The following is a 17065-nucleotide window of genomic DNA, read 5'->3' on the forward strand; positions in this document are numbered from 1 at the left end:
AACGGAATTCCTATTTAGGCCCATTCTGCTGAAATCAAAAAAGAAAACCAGCGGTAGAAATTCCACACACAACAAACCATAGACGACGTAGTTATAGTTAGTGTCATCTGTTAACGTCATCTAGGTCAGCAGCGACACAAAATAGCGACAGACTCCGGCTTAGGCTAAACTATACTGTATAATAGAATTTATGTTAAATCCAATGAAGTAAAAGATTTTGTTTCAATCTGTTAAGATTATTCAGATCGATAGAGGTAACTGACTTGCTTTGAGTTTGTAAAAAGTTCAGTCTTTGAGATATTAAATGAACAGCTCTGTAACGATTATAATGAAATCATTCTAGATTTTTAATGAATTGAATCTTCTTTCGATTCTCTTTTGTTTCTTTGATTCGATTCTATAATGAGATCCAATTTTAAAACTCTCAAGTACCACACCTTACCGAAGCATAAGAATTCCGTTCAAAGAACCATTCTTCAAATACATTTTACCCGATCAAATACACACCTCCATATCGGTTGCATATCACATATCCCCCTAGCGTAAACGCACCGAGTCAAAAATCGATAGACATGATGGATACACTATATTATACCAACAAAACGTTAAACTTTTATTGCTATGAACATTTTATTCGCCAAACACTCCATCCACATCACACAAAACAGTTCTCTGTTCGAAAACTCATTCGTGCAAACTGAGTTGTTAGGTTCTCCCCGTTCACGTTTTTAAATTACATTCCATTGAAAGAATAAAGGTAGATTGAGTCACACAACAATGTCGCTCTAAGAAGTCTCTGGGCATGTGAGGTGTATAGTGTGTCTATATTACGTTTGTATTGTACGTTTTAACCTGTACATTGTGAATATGCAATAAAGAAGAAAAATAAAAATCAACAAAGACATAATTTAAAACGACGAAGGAAAGAACGAAAACGTGAAGTCAATATCGTAATAACATTTTTGTTTTGGCTAAAAATTAGTTGTTTGTAAATAACGTTCGGTAAGGTAACCATTTTTTGGGTGATAAAGCAGCAAGGTGGATTTTTTATTGATAAATTTAGTGTCCATTAAAGACTAAGTTACAAACAAAACAAAAAGAAAAAGAAGTTCCATCGAACTCTATATGACCATTGTAAAACATTGAACGCAATATATTGTTTAACATTGGCAAACAATCAAATTTTAGAAAACAACAAAACAATTAATTTGTTTTACAGAAAACACGGTGTGTGTAAAAACAGTGAACCTCTAAAAAAAGAGAAAAGAAATCGCAAGAAGTTTTTTTTATTTAGCAGAAGACAGTAACATCCAACCAAAGGTGTATTGTTATTCATTAAATCATCGTTTTTTTTTCTTTACTTAAATACATAAAAAAAAACTTTTAGATAACAGTGTTTCGGTCCAATTTTATTTTTCTTTTTTTACCTAAAATGAGACCAAAATCATTAATGCCACATGTGAATTAAATGGAAGTGAAAACAATCAAATTTACGTTCATTTTCCATATCAACATTTTCCATCAGTCTAATGTGAGTTTTGTTTAATCAATTTTTTTGCTATTGATTTTGTGTGAGAGAATGTTGTTGAATGAGAACGAACGAATATGGATATTATTCCAATGAAATTTCATTCTTTTTTTATGTTATTGTGTGTATGGTTAACAGAGAGGGAGAACGTTTCTGATTCAGTAAGAATATTATTTGTTGCATTTTATTTGATTTCTATAATAGGAATAGAAAAAAAATTGTCCTGAAAAGAATCGACCATAATACGCATTGTAAACGAATTCCTCACGAGACAAGCACATACCACTTCAGACACTAGACAAACCGAATATAACATAAATTCGTTATCGTGTTGTTTTTCAATAAAAACCAGAAGTACAAAGTAAATATTAAGCATTTAAGTGAAACAATTATGTGTGTTACACTTTATATTAGAAACAATGTCTTGTACAGAATGATTAGACATTTGAATTGATTTTTTTTTTTATTCTTCTTCATTCTTCACTTTCGATTCTATTTTTATTCTTTTATCGTAAATTTATTCAACAATAATTAGCTGAGGTATACTAACTAGATCAGAGTATGAGGATGGGTTGTTGGAGGTTTTTGTCAGATTTTATTGGGTCAAGTGTTGAATGATGACACCTCAAATGTGAATAAGAATTCTTAACGTCGCACCTTTTCTAGGAAAGTACGGCCGGTAATTTTTTTGTTCATACACCGGTGTATTCCAACTTATTCCATGACTTTGTTACAACAACTATTTTTTTAACCTTTCACGGACTGTGAGCATATGATATACTGCATATTAGCTGTTTTACTATCGGATCTATTACTTCATTTAATCTAACCATTTTTAACAGATTCATTTCAAATCTTTTCTTAAGGCAATGACCATCACTTGATAAACTTTACGTTTCCGAATAGTTTCCTTCATTCCACCGACTTTTGTTTCGTTTCCCTCTTCACTTTTTGTTAAGAACTGGTACAAGTGTAGATTAGACCAGACTTGAATTGAGGTAGGTTTTCCAAAATGTGAAACCAGAAACCTGAATCAAAGGTCCTTTTTGTCCTACCGCAACCCTTGCTCCTTTTTCTCTCTCCGGAATTTTCCACTTTACTGCAGGAAATCATCAGGTAGGCATGTTCACTAAAAAATATCATTAATCAATTCGATTCATAATGATTTTTCGATGATCGATTACCAAGAAATAATCGATATTTTATCAATCGAATGATTTATCGAACATGCCTACGTTCAGGCGTCTTCCAGGTAAATCCTCATCAATTAGTTCATAATGAGGGTCAATCGACGGACCTATTCTGTGCAAGTGATCGTTAAGCTTGTATTGGTTTGTTAATACACCCCCACTACTCGCCTTATTTCCGAAAACTTCCGACACCTGTAACTGGTCTAAAGAAGTAAGGAGGTTGAACTCGGGTGTTAAAAAGTGAATTTTATTTAATTTCAAGTGGGACACTTGACACTTCTACTTGTACGAGTGTAGTCTAACAATGGACAATAATTTTTGTTTGTTCAAGTACAATAGTGCATGCGTTACGTATCCAAAGCTAATTCTGAGCCAACCCCTTCCAACCCATAACTTAGACATTTTATTATCACACTTAGAGTGTTACATTTATTACATTAGTTTCAGAATCCATCTGTTTTCTAAGCGACCCACCCAACCGCTTACGTAATAATATGGACGAATTCAATATCAACATATACGTAAACAATGAAAATAATCTATTTATTTCGAGTTTTAAAGATCGAAGTTCTCACTAAATTGTTTGTTTACTACGAATTTTGTACTGGCATTTTTTTAAACTCTGCTATTGATTCGGTAAGAGCCCTTCCTTTTATGAGGCGTGCCATTTCTCCGTAATAAATATGACCTGCGTCTCAACTCTCACAAGTATACGTGCTCATAAGCACAACATACGTTACAGTTAACCATATGACGATGACTTTCCATACCGTAATTTGAATTGTTGAATTTGTAGAAGTGGGCAAATAATTATGACTTTATATCATCACAGTTTATCGCATATATGAAAAATGAAAGTACGTTTGTGATTCTGGTGTGGTGATTATTGTCAAGTAAATAATTGAATTACCAATTCAATCATATCAATTATACAATTTCTTCGAACAAACTGACAGCAAAGTCTAACAAAAAAAGAAAATAAATTGCGATGATGATGACTTTACTACTTTGAGGCATTGAATTGTCCATATTTTGAGTATGGATCAATTAAAAATTCATTTACGAAAAAAACCATCTGACCATGACTACAACGCAGTCGAACGAAAATACCAAAATACCGAAAAACCAATTTTTCAAAATATAAAACTGAAACGACAAATTCGGAACCAACAGATCCGACACACCGAAGCGTAGAGAAGAGCAGCAAAAGCATTCAAAAGTTAATTTAAAACAGGCAACTAGGTAACATTTCGTTATACATATTATATTTTGCAGTCATGGTGCAGAATCTATCAACACATTTTTAAATAGATGTTAATTGCATTCCATCTCGAACATCTATAAACTACTTGTTATTGCAATGAAAACGCATGATATTATGAAAATATTTTGTTGCATACTGGCTGATACATTATTCATGTGGTTAAATGGTTAGATATATATATTTTTAGATCCGAAATGGCTGTATAATACATTTATATTCAGAAAATTATATAGTTGTGTGAAATCGATAAAATCAAATGCGTCTCGCTTTTCTTTTGCAAAATGATTTTGATTTATTCCATTCAGTAATTATTTCATTAAAATTTTTTGCAATTTTTTTCTCAATCGTACATGGTGATGAGATTTGTAGGGACATTAGCATTAAGGCAAATGTTTCTGAATGTTGCCATCAAGATTAGAAGCATAGTGAAAAGCAAGAGTTTTTTTCTCGAAGTTATTCCATCATTCCTAGCTCATTTCTATTTCTTATATGTAATCAAAGGTCATCCTGCCTGAAAGTTATGCTGCACAGTGTACTGAGCACAGAATACGTAGTAGTCTAAGCGTTTAGATGTTGCAGCTAGTTGCAACCTTATTAGATTCACTCAAAATTGACTCATCAACCCTCGTAGAAAAATCGACAATACATTCGCTTGACCCGAACTGAACGGAGCCTTACTCCACAACTTTTACTCTAGCTACATGAAGCATATAAATAGCAACGCAAAAAAGACCTAACTCACACGCTTCGCAGTTTGACGTTTAGCAAAGTTATGTAATTATTAGCTACGAGGAAAATAACACGATGGGCTCTGTTAAGTGGTCGCTTATATAACATGTACCGTTCAACAAATGAGGTAAAAGCTTTCTGAAAGATTACTTAAAGATGCATGAAACGCTAGTAGATACTGTAAACAGATTTAATGAATAGTGATGGCGATACACTTAAATTTTCTTAAAGTATGTCCTGAATTTACATGACCATTCAAAGACGGCGATGAATCGATATGCTCGAACTGCGTTGCGTCATTTCAAAGTTCAGAGTAGTAGTCTCTCATCAAAAGATTAATAACTGATTCAATGGTTTACACTGTTTTTCAATTACGATAAAATGAGGTATGAGTAATGAGTATTAGTGGCATACAATGCGTACATAATGACACAGAAAAAAGACCGAAGATGTTTTTCTCTTTTCTTTGAATAATGACTCAGGATCCAATCTTATGTAGGTAAATTCTCGACTGATTGCAAATCTACCAAATCTTATATGGAACTCTATGCTGAAACGAGTTAGTTCGAGCTCAACGTGAAACGTATAATTTGAAGGCATCAGCCTTGACAATCGTTCGAGATGTGATTTACTTTAACATTTTGTTGTTTGTTTAATTGAGCAGAGCATGTTCTACGTTAAAAAAAAATCATTCGCTCCGAACATTTCTCATTAAAACGACTTTTATTGCCACAAGTTTTTTTTTGTCGACATAAGGAAAACAAAGAGAACAGAATAGGTTGCGTTGATCTGAGTTTAAAAAAAAATTCTTTGAACATCAATTTTTCTTGAAAGTTTCGCCTTTTACTTTATCTTTTCTTAAAGTGTACCAGAAGGCGCCTATAGACTCGCTGACAAATATTAAAATTTTACACCTCCATTTTCATTTCATGAAACAGCGATTGGTGTTATCTAAAGTGTACAAGTAGGTCGAACGCATTCCTTTTCGTATTATATTATAGGCTTCCTATTGTAACACTCCCGGTTCACTAATCTCATTATAGCCAAATAACTCTTTGATGTAAATCAAAGAATCCCAAAGAAGATAATGTAAATCAGCGAAAAAACACTTTGAATATCTCCGAGAATCGTAGAAGTAGCAACGTGTTCTTCACGCAGCAACAGCTTTCTGCGTTTGAATATCTCGTTTAAATTTTGAATGAGTTTAAATTCAACGCATTGATGTCTTTCGTGCATGCCATTCCCTCCTTAATTCGATATAATTAAGACAGAGGTTTTGCGTAGCATTTTCAGCTTTTAGAACAACAAAGTCATTATAGCTCAATCTGTAAACGATATGCCTAAAAGTGGCTGTTTAATATCCAGGAGAGTCACTGGATACCACCTACTCTACCATAAATAAGTCAATTATGGAAATTTAAAAATAAAATGGCAACGGAATAAAAGACTTTTTTTTAATTAATCATTTTGAATTCGAACATAGGATATTATCACCGGAAATTATGAAAACGAAAATACACAAACTTTACAACAGAATTTTGCTAAACAATAGCTTTTAAAATATAAAAAAAATAAAAATTTAAATTCACTACAATTGATAAAAAAAACCGAACAACAATTGAATTGTTTGGTGTGTTTTTTATTATTTAATTTTAACAAAATGTGAGTATTGGCGTTGATGTTCTTTAAGTGGTAATATTATTACGTTATAATAGACAATACGTAATTAAACTAGGTAACTTCTGCGCCGAAGGTCAGCATTTAAGACCCGAACGAATGTTATGTTGTCGTTCAGAACCTGTTCATGGGCATGCTTCGACGTTGACATTATCATTATTTGCTGTCTTTGCTTGAAGGGCTGTCTTTGATATAGACTGTGACATAAAATACCTACCTACTTTGCTAACTAGTTAGTAAATAGGGTTTTTTTGGGCACTAGTGCTCCAGTTTTGCAAGATCCCACTCCCTGGACATAAAGCTTTGAACCTAACCTGCCGAGCAAAATTTAATAGAAAGAATTCTAGAAAATATTTCTCGCACTGTTGCCTGAAACAACTGAACTTTGTGTGTATATTAAAATGTAACATGAACATTGGTAGATAAATAACTATTGCAAGAAGCGCTAGTTGTACAAGAGAAATGGTTTTCTTATATTAATAGTACCTACCTGCTTCAAGATTTTTATTTTGGTCAGTGGGTAATTTATAGCCCGGCCAAAGGCAAGAGTTGTACTCCCAAGTGCCAAAATAAAAATTTGGAAGCAGGGAGGTACAATATTTGGTCTGCGTGTGTGAGAACCCACTTTACCTCCCTAAAAACAGATGTCGATATTAACCTATCTGTTTTTCGCACTAGCAGAAAAATATATATATATATATACATTTATTCTCAAAAGAACAACACTGTCATTACATTAATGATTGCCAAATGACACAGTATACTCAACATGTATGAATAATTTAATTGTTTTGATTTCGTTTGATTTATGTCCGTCCCGGATCATAAGTGTGATTGTGTAATATTCGACAACTGCCTCTCACCACTTCCGTTACAATCTCTTGAATCACTGACTTATTAATTTTGAATTTTTGACAGAATTCCGCAAAAAATTTTGGTATTGTTCCTCTAGCACCCACCATGAGACCGATTACACTTAATTGTTTCAGTTTTAATTTGGTTTGAATATCGGCTATACATGGTTCGTATAATCGTTTCTTTTCTTCGTTCACTGACTCTGGTTGATTTTCGTCGCTTTCGAATCGAACTGTAGGATCCAATATATATCCATTTCGACTGTCTTCGTTGTATATGACTAAATCCACTCGTCTAATTGATCCGTCTGTACTGATACAGGTAAATTCTACCAACACTGTCCAATTTTTGCGTAATTCGTTTGCAAGCTGATTCACCACTTTGTTGTGTCTGTTATGCCGTAAAAGTTCACCCTGGGGACATGATCCTAGAACGTGTGAAAGTGTTTCGATCTCGTTGCACGAATCAATTCGACAACGGTTTGTTCCGGAGCTTCTACCAGGAATAACTCTTACTGCTGCAACATTTCCAACCATCTTTAAATACGTTATCCATTCCGATGTTGTTAGTCCGTGTTTTTCGTAGATTAATCGATTTAATTTTGGACTCTCTTGAAACAATACGACCCCTTTGCCTTTACTTTTTAACCTTTGCCAATCTTCATATTCTCTCGTTCTTAATTCAGATCTTACCAGTTCAGATGGCTTCCTTGTTCTCGTTTCTTCATTGTCTAAGAAGTCCGTTGGTATGCTTAATTTTCTCAGGCAAATCATCATTTCTTTTTCTAAATCACGCACCTCGTTCACAATTGGGTGATTTGACTTAATGAGAACCAAAATGGCATTAATGTTCTGTATGTAAGCTTCCCATTCTACTCGAATTAATGAGAGACCTTTCATGGAAGTGCAGGAGTACAACATGTTATTCGGAGTGTCATCGGGAATTTGCAGTATTTCTTTGATCGCATGACGAATGATTTTATCCACATTTTCCAAAAAGCTCTTTTTCAGTTTGTTCAATGGTGCTGTTTGGAACTGATAAGTTAAAGTTGGAAAGATGTACATGTTTATGATCTTCATTTTCTGATCGGGTCTCAAAGTCACTGTAGATACTATTTTGTCCAATTTACTATTTAAATTTTGAATCATTTTTTCCTCGTCAAAAGTTATTTCATCTGCAAATGTTACACCCAAATATCGAATGGTTTCATTCAACTTCAACGCCGGTATCGTGATTTCTTCATTAACGTATAGATTTTCTGTGTTTAACTTTCCATTCTGAATCACAATTGCTATCGATTTTTCATAATTGATTTCTAATCCTATTCGATTGAAGTTATTTACCGTTTCAGTTATTAAGAATGATGCAGATTCTCTCGAGTTTCCAAATATTCCAGTATCATCGGCAAAGGCCAAGTTAGTAATTGGCTCCAATTGATCAGCAATTTTGTAACCATATTTCTGTTTAATTTCAATTTCATTTAGCTCATCCAATACGATTTTTGTTGCATTAAAATTTGGCGGAAAAGTAATTTTCTTTGATCATCGCTCTATGCGCTTCTTCATTCGTCTAGATCCGCTTTACATGAGAAAAATAATAATGAATCACCATCATCTGATCGGATTGATTTATTAGTTCATTTAAAACTAGTAATAATAAGTGGAAAAGTCGAGTAGACGTGTAACACAAATGTGCAGTGACACGGGATATGAGTAATTGCAAGCTTCTGAGACCGAGATCTGCACCTAATTTCAAGCCTAAAAGCTTTGTGAATTCATCTTGAAGAATTGTACAGACGAAAATATCGTACGAAAATCTCTTAGAACTTACAACAAAGCAGAAAAAAGAAACATTACAAGTCATTGACTTTAATGTATTTAATTTATCGAATTATTCTGTCAACAGAAAACAATAAAAAAATGTACGCATCACCGGGTTCATTGATTTTAGTTTCCTTTTTCATCTAAAATTAATATGAAAAGTATTTATAAGAAATTACATATTTTATTCGTTCACTAATCCATGATACGATGATATTTTTTTTTTAAATATGGCATTGATGTGGATGAGATTTTGTTTGATGTATTGTTTTTGATGATGTATTGTTCCCACTCAATTTCGTTCTCTTCATTACTGGCAAATTTACGACAATCCGAATGTAATATGAGGATGACTAAAACCCATAAGGTGTATGCTGTCACGGCTTCTGTACTCTGTAGGTATGTTCAGGCCCGTGTTCAGGAGTTATTTACGATCTTAGCGAGATCAGTCAATGGAATGGGCATGTTTTTTGAAATGATTGAATATTTCTTAATTTTTGGCATTCTAACTGATCCTGAAAGGTATAATCTCGATATACTAATTGCGCCCTACTTAAATTTTCCTAATTATATCCCAAACTAAAATTTTACAAAATTCTGCCAAGCCCAAGTCAGATTCTCAAACTGTATAGTGTCATTAGTACCTCGGTTATGGGAATTTATACAAAGTGGTGGGCATTACATCTCTGGCAATTCGACGAATTAACTGTGGCACGTTGTCTTTCTAGATGAGCCCTACGAATTAAAATGCAAACTTACAATTATTAAAAGATTTGTATGTGCAGAATAAGCACCAGCTGGTTTATAAACAAAAACACTTTATATTGTAAACAATTCAAAGACAACCTACACACATTGCATCTCTACGTTAACGTCATCCATGCGCGCACATAACACGTATGATTGAAGTAAACACATTGTTAATAATGTGTTTTGATTGTTTATCATACAAGAGTGTGAGTTAGTAGATCAGCTGGTGCTGATTCTGCACATACAGATCTTTTAATAATTGTATCTATAAGTTCGATTCATTATTAGAAAACGAATCACAGAAGTGTGACTTCGAAACTGAATTATTACACATTTGCATCACTCCATCGTAACAATAAACCAAGGAGAAACGTTTCGATAAAATAGAATTTTCATGAACGTATGACCACAAGATGACCAAACCCGTTTCGGTGTTGAATAACATAAAGTTGAAAAAGTTTTTTTTTTCTCGTAAATTTTAATCCATATATTGCTTCATTTTCGTCACTGTCATTGTCATTTTGATTGTAGTTTCTTTTTTTTACCTTTTATGAGTCGATGTCACAGCTTGATATGACTCAACGTTTAACAAGAATTAATTACCATGAGACAGAAATTGATTATGGTTTTTAGACATTTAAATTTATTGCCTCGGATATTTTTGCTGATTCTGTCGACCGTTAAAATTTACAACACACATTTTAGACGAAAAGAAACTTCTTGATTCAAAATTAGTTTGGTTTTTATTCGGTGAAGGTGCACCTGAGTTTAACTCAACTAATTGGGGCGTGACTAGAAATTGTCAAATAGTCTTACCAGGATTCCACAGGGATTTTTACAAAATTTATTTATCGGTGTTGTCCAGGGCCTATTATTGGTGGTTTGATTTACTGAAAACAATTTTCCGTAAATTTCAGTAATTTTTGGGTAAACTTTCGACACTTTTCAGTAAGATCTGGAAATAAAACTACAAATAATAGGCCCTGGTTGTCCATTAATTTAAAGGGAAACAAGTTCGTAGGCTGGTGATAACAGGAGTTTTGAGTCACTACGACGAATAGTGATGTCATTGTTTTCAAACTGTAACGTTTAAAATGAGTATTCTGCAGCTATGGTAATTTTAGACGTGTGTGGATCGATTCAAAAATTTGGATTTTTATCCAGAAATCACGCAGAGTTCCATGTTTTGTAAACTTTTCAGCCCTTAAAGTATAAATTTGGTTTCCAACGAAAAGTGGTTTAACTTTGAGGTGAAAACTCGGAATTGTCAAGTTAACTGTTATTTTACTCACAATTTCATGAGGAATTTACAACAAAAGAGTTTTTGAAAATTGTGTGGAAAATATCAGGAACATTTGCATTTTATTGTTAATGCATATTCAAAAATCTTTTCATGTGTCGGGGCCGAAAATGTGGGAGTTTTGAGATTTTTCTCTGGTTTTCGACCCCTTATATGAATTTTTTTTTTAGTATCTGTTTTGGACGATTGATTTTAGGCACTTTCGCATGTACAACTCGCGAAATTGCCTAAAAACAATCGTCCAAAACAGATACACAAATAACTATTATGAACTTCGAAAAGTTATTTTTCGCGCTAAGTGAAAGTATTTGTTTCTGAAATTGTCCTGGAACTGGAAGAGGTTGAAGAAAGCTTTTAAACGATACTCACATGCAATTGCGGTGAGTGATACTAACAGGGTGTTTTGACTTTTTTAGTGATATCCAGCCTCATTCTACTCGCAATGAATAGATTGTGGAAATTGTTATCGTCACTACCGCAAAAATCAGCGATGGCACTGCCTTCGAGTGGGTCTTTTGAGACACGGAAATTTGAAAATCAAAATTATTTGTTTGGAAATTAAATTTTCGATCACATTGTCCATGAAAATATTGTTCGATGAAGTGATAGAAGTGACCGACATTCTGACAGCATCAATCATTGAGAGTCCTGTGAAAAAGTGCTCAAATCCACAATCTATATTCCAACGAAAATTTTGATGTTTTTGATGTTTGTTCCGGAGCAGACTTAGACATTAACGTATATATCAGTTTCCCAACTGGAGATGGGAGAAATAGAGTATGAGTAGTTTTATATGAGCGACTGAAGCTAATTTTTGCTGATTTGCACTTCTTCCCTCTTTAAACTTTGATAATCTTTAAAAATTGATTGTACCGCCGTCTATAGGATATTTTCTCTAGTTTTTCGAATAGGTTGAAAGATAATTGAAAATCTCATACACACACGGTATTTTGAAAACCGACACATTTTCTGTTTCTTTGTTTTACTTGAGTTTCTGATTTCTCCATATAAAAATACCTGCAAAATTCACAAAAAACCAGTAGATCACAAAACAGAAAATGTGTCTGTTTTCAAAATTCCGCGAGTGTATTAATCGAAGTCTTTAATTTAGTCACGGTTTTGGGAATATTTTTACAAAATTTCCTTACAGTGAACGACATCTCAAATGTCTCACTGTCAAATTTTTTTTGAGAATTTTATTGTGTCATTGCAAATTCACAATGACATTCTCTGAAAAAAATGACAGTGAGACATTTGAGATGTCGTTCACTGTAGTTTTCTCAAAAAATATTTTTGGGAAAATAAGGAAAAATGGGAAATATGGGAAAATACTTTTTTCTCAACTTTCGTTATAAAATTCAACTCACCTTTTACGACTAATTGATTGCTTAATCAATCCTTTTTCTTTGTTTCAGATGTATACTAAACGGAACAAAATCAACCTTCCGTAACTAAAAAGTTCGCAAACTTATAAACGTTATTCATCTCGGAATTTGTATAATTAAACTATCAAAACGATGACCTGGTACTGGTGGACCCATTGGTTTTGGATTACATCACTAAGTGGTAAGTGCATTTGATCGCGTAACGTTCTCACAGACCCGATTGTTCAAGGATATAACTGACTACTGACATATTCGTCACTATTTTTGAAGACAACAAAAGTTTTCGTAGAACTCAATGCTTAAATCAGGTCATAAGATTTGTGATTAACTCGGATAGTTTTCGGAACTAAAAAGTTTTCTTTTTTATTTACGTGATCAACAACACTTTTGTTTGTATTGCAATTTCTTATCACAAAATTGGTTTTCGTGAAGATAAAAAAATCTACTAAAACTACTAAAACGTTAGTGCTGCATCTACTGATCAACGTATACTTTTGTCTTATTTAACTTATATTTAGCTCAATCAAATGTATAAATTTCACATATCACACTGCAATCGACGTAAGTGAGGTAACCTTTTTCAGATTTAGTTTCTTTCTTCCGCATACTGACACCACACTCAGGTTACTCTTATTCTTGTTTATGAACTTGAGATTTTCACGCAATGTAATTCTATACATTGCACTTGCGGCATGTTATTTTGAACATTTTACGTTGATTTGCGTTTAATTACTGGATTTATTAATTCGATTCTACCTACAGACTATGCTCGAAAGTGCAAGCAATTATATGGCATAACATTTTAATGTCCATTACGATGCTTGTTTAGATAATCTGAATTACGCAACGTTCTACTCGGTGCTGAAATACGAGCTTCTAAGTTTGTGCATTCATTAGGCGATAATAAAAATGATCGATACAATACACACATAATGATCCGTTATGCAGCATCACCTGCAGTTCCATGAATCTTTTAATTGCACCAACGTGCACTCAAGCTTTTTGTAATAACTTCATCAAGCGGTTTCCCAACACCAACTTCTATGCACCAAGCCCATTAGCAGTGCATGCACAGCAAACACAACAACGAAAACATCATTAATAAAGAAAACGTGGCTGCTGTGTATGTTAAGTGAATACATCTCTTGTGCTCTACTGTTTTGTGACGGAAATACAAAAGATTAAAGAGATTAAAGAACGAGACTAACAGCAATGCTCTCACGTAAAACTTCTTTCATTCACTTTGAATGGCAAGCTGGAAAAAACTTCCTTATTTACAGGACAGATTTTCCTGAGGGGAAAGAACTGCAGAAAATTGTGTCCAATTAAAACATTGGAATCATATTTTCTCTGTGGGTTCATCTATAGATCGCGTCTCATACGATAGGATGAATTTTGACAGAGGGAGGCGGTGTTGGTAACTGTGGGTATGAGGAAAATGATTGAAAAGGGGGACGAGACAAATTTCATTTTCATCCACGTGACGTTATTTATCTCACTTTTTCATATTTTTTTTTTAAATATTTCAGCCACCATTAACTGCTATGCACTTGGTTCAGTTGACACGTCTCCTTCATCCAGCCCGTTCAATCATGGCAAAATCTATAACAAAGGTGAACCACTCAAATTTCCCATTGCCGTCCAAAGTGATTCCGATGATGTAATTGACGGAAAAGAATTGCTTGAAGCTAAATTTCACGAAGAGTGGATGACTTCTGAACGGAGGTCCGAGAATTTGGAGAAAAACGGCAAAGATCTCATGGAGTTTGATAAAAACGAAACTTTAATTGATATTCCGGAAGTATTTCCACTCGATCACATTGAAAATAGTTCTAGGATAATCGAACCGGTGAATCACACTTTTGGGTAAGTCAAACGACAGTGTTCAGGCGAGGTTGAGAGAGCAAATACATTAATTTCTTCTTTGCAGTTCCAAAAAATACAACTCTTCGTTCACAAAAAATGTCGACAGTCTTCAAAATTCCATTCAATCCAATATTCCAATTACAAAAGTGTCTCAAGTAAATGTGACCACAGCTGCACCGAAAGTGGAAAAAATTACAAAACTGAAAAGCATATCAATTAAATCTCAGTCTTCGAGACCTGACGTGTATGTAAATAAGCAAAATGAAAGTGAATTAACCACGGAACCGGAAGTGATACGAGAAGAGACGGAAAAGCAAGTGATAAGCGAAAGGGGGCGTCAATCAAAAATATTAGCAGAATATAGTCAAACGTTAAAAATTGTGAATCTCACATTGGGATCGAAAAATCTATTGGAACGGTCAGCAAATGAAGTGGACGGAGACGATGAACTTAATTCGGAAGCTTTAACAATCAAGGTAAGTGACATACTACACATACCTAGTAAACGTAAACGATAAGATTTCCTTCAAATCAAAATCAGGCAAACGAAACTTCCTAATCCTTAAATTTCCACTTTTATATTGATGTTGTGTGTTACACCACTCGAGGCACTAAGAATCTATATTTCCTGAAATACTGGGAAGTTTTGCGGTCGAAAAATAGGCAAAAGAGGGTAATCCTGGTAGTATCATTCCATTTTATGGGAGAAATTTCTGGACATCTGCATAAACAAATTGAAGAGAATAATGACCTAAAATGATTTGGATCCAGGAGGAGAACATGGTCCCATGTCAATTTAAATCAATTTCGTTGAATAAGTCGAAACGAAGTTGCAGCTTTTTCGAAATTGACTTAGCTTTTTTCCAAAGGCAACAGTCTCAAAGCTTCCTTAGTTAGAGCCAGCCTGATATATTCCGAATATTCTGCATAGAGTTTAGGATAAGCTGAATGGTGAAACTGGAAAGTGACAACAAAGGTTATCTTATCTTTTGCATGTTCACGTCTAGCGAATCATCCGCGGAATGGAGAAAGGTTTAAAAATTGCTTCATCATTAAAAAAAAGTGATGACACATGCGGGCTTACCATTCCTTTCTACCAGTTCACCTCTTCTGATCGTATGAGCTGTAATGCCAGAACTAATTTTGTTCCATTTACAATTTTAGCGTGCAACTATTCTCGACGCAGGTGCAATATCTGGAATATGCCTAGCTGTAGTCGGATTGTCTTTCATAGTCAGTGCAATGGGAGTTATGCTTTATCGACGACGGTACGTCAACAAACCGCAAACACTCAGCGAACCTGATTCCAGCGGCTACATTGATGACAGCACAATGAGGGTAAGAAGAGAGAAGACGAAGTGAGTGGTGGAAAATGTAATAAAGTTCTGGTTTCCTCTTTTTTAGGATAATTCAGACGAAATGTACAGCTTGGACAATGATTCGTTTTTAAATTCTTTGGAAGCAATGACCATTCAAAATTACTGGACTGATAATGTAAAACATACCAAGCTGTAGATGAAATATCAAACAAACAAAAAATCTGAATTGTTGTCGACATATACAAGCGTACAAGGAACATTTACGTCTACATTGGAAATGATTTATTTTTATACAAAGCAAACAGAATTGTAGCCAGACTTACATTAGACGGTAGGTTCCTTCCAGAAAATTTGGTCGGAAATTTGTGAAATTATTCTACGAAAATTTCATTCCATTTGTCCATTGAAACTTACAAAACGATATTTAGACGACGAGCAGTAGCTGTTCCAATAATCAAATTAGTTTAGTTTTCTATTTCCGTACCTATGATTCCAAACGTTAATTCAATTGCTAAAAGCAATGTTAATGCCTTCGAATGTGTACAATGAACGAAACGATTTTTTGAATTTGATGGAATTTCCTGGAACGTCTTTGGGCATTTGAGGAATGGGCAGTGAGGCAGTGACTATATGGGCTAAAAACGTTTGGCCCAGTGCCGCTTTTAGCTTTTGGGCGCCATCGGGCAATTGGAAAAATAGGCGCCAATTTAGTAAAGCTAAATTTTTTTTAAGGATCTCGGGCGCCATTTACTTCTGCTCCACTTCGGGCGCCACGGGCATTTGCCCATTTGGCCCATATGGAAAAGGCGGTACTGTTGGTCTAATGGGTTGAAAGAATTGAGCTGATGGATAAAGGTTGCCTGAAGGCGCAACTTCGTTTCGCAAGGAATCTTTTCAATGGAGTAATCCGTCGGAGGCATTAACATTGAGTCAACCTAGCTATTTAAACTTGGTAGATAAGTTTTTTATAAAAAGAAACTGGATGTGACGATTCGGCACTTAGGCTGGTTGCAGGACTGTTTGCATGCATTGATGTTAGGCCATTTTGGCACAGTCCCGAGTTTATATTTTCCTAAAATGTGATAGATGAAAACAGAAAGTTTTAAACAAAAAAGAAATCTCGCTATGTGTGATTGGTTAAATTTAAACAGAGTAGAACTTTAATTGACTAACCGTTAATCCAATCTCGACAAATTTTAATTTTTCGTTTCTAGTTTATGTTCTTGCTAAGTAAAATATACTTTGTTTAGGCATTAAAAGTTTTAGTTTTAGTTTAAAAAATTACAAAAAATTTCTAAAATTTTACTTAATTACAACCGGTAAATAAAATTATATTTTAACACAAAAATGAATCATTGTTTAAAAGTGCGCTCTGGTGACTA

General features: G+C 34.1%; 1 protein-coding gene across 1 annotated transcript; it reads left to right on the plus strand.

The window, feature by feature from the left end:
- The first annotated feature begins 729 nt into the window (after positions 1 to 729).
- On the plus strand, positions 730 to 16785 carry LOC119083656. The gene is made up of 6 exons (XM_037193436.1): positions 730 to 1531; positions 12529 to 12679; positions 14028 to 14364; positions 14429 to 14840; positions 15529 to 15702; positions 15769 to 16785. Exons 2-6 carry the CDS (start codon positions 12631 to 12633, stop codon positions 15877 to 15879), a joined length of 1083 nt encoding a protein of 360 aa, XP_037049331.1. The 5' UTR covers positions 730 to 1531; positions 12529 to 12630; the 3' UTR covers positions 15880 to 16785.
- The last annotated feature ends 280 nt before the right edge of the window (positions 16786 to 17065 follow it).

The sequence above is a fragment of the Bradysia coprophila genome, chromosome X, assembly GCF_014529535.1.
Source record: "Bradysia coprophila strain Holo2 chromosome X, BU_Bcop_v1, whole genome shotgun sequence".
In the NCBI taxonomy this organism is placed as follows: Eukaryota; Metazoa; Arthropoda; class Insecta; order Diptera; family Sciaridae; genus Bradysia; species Bradysia coprophila.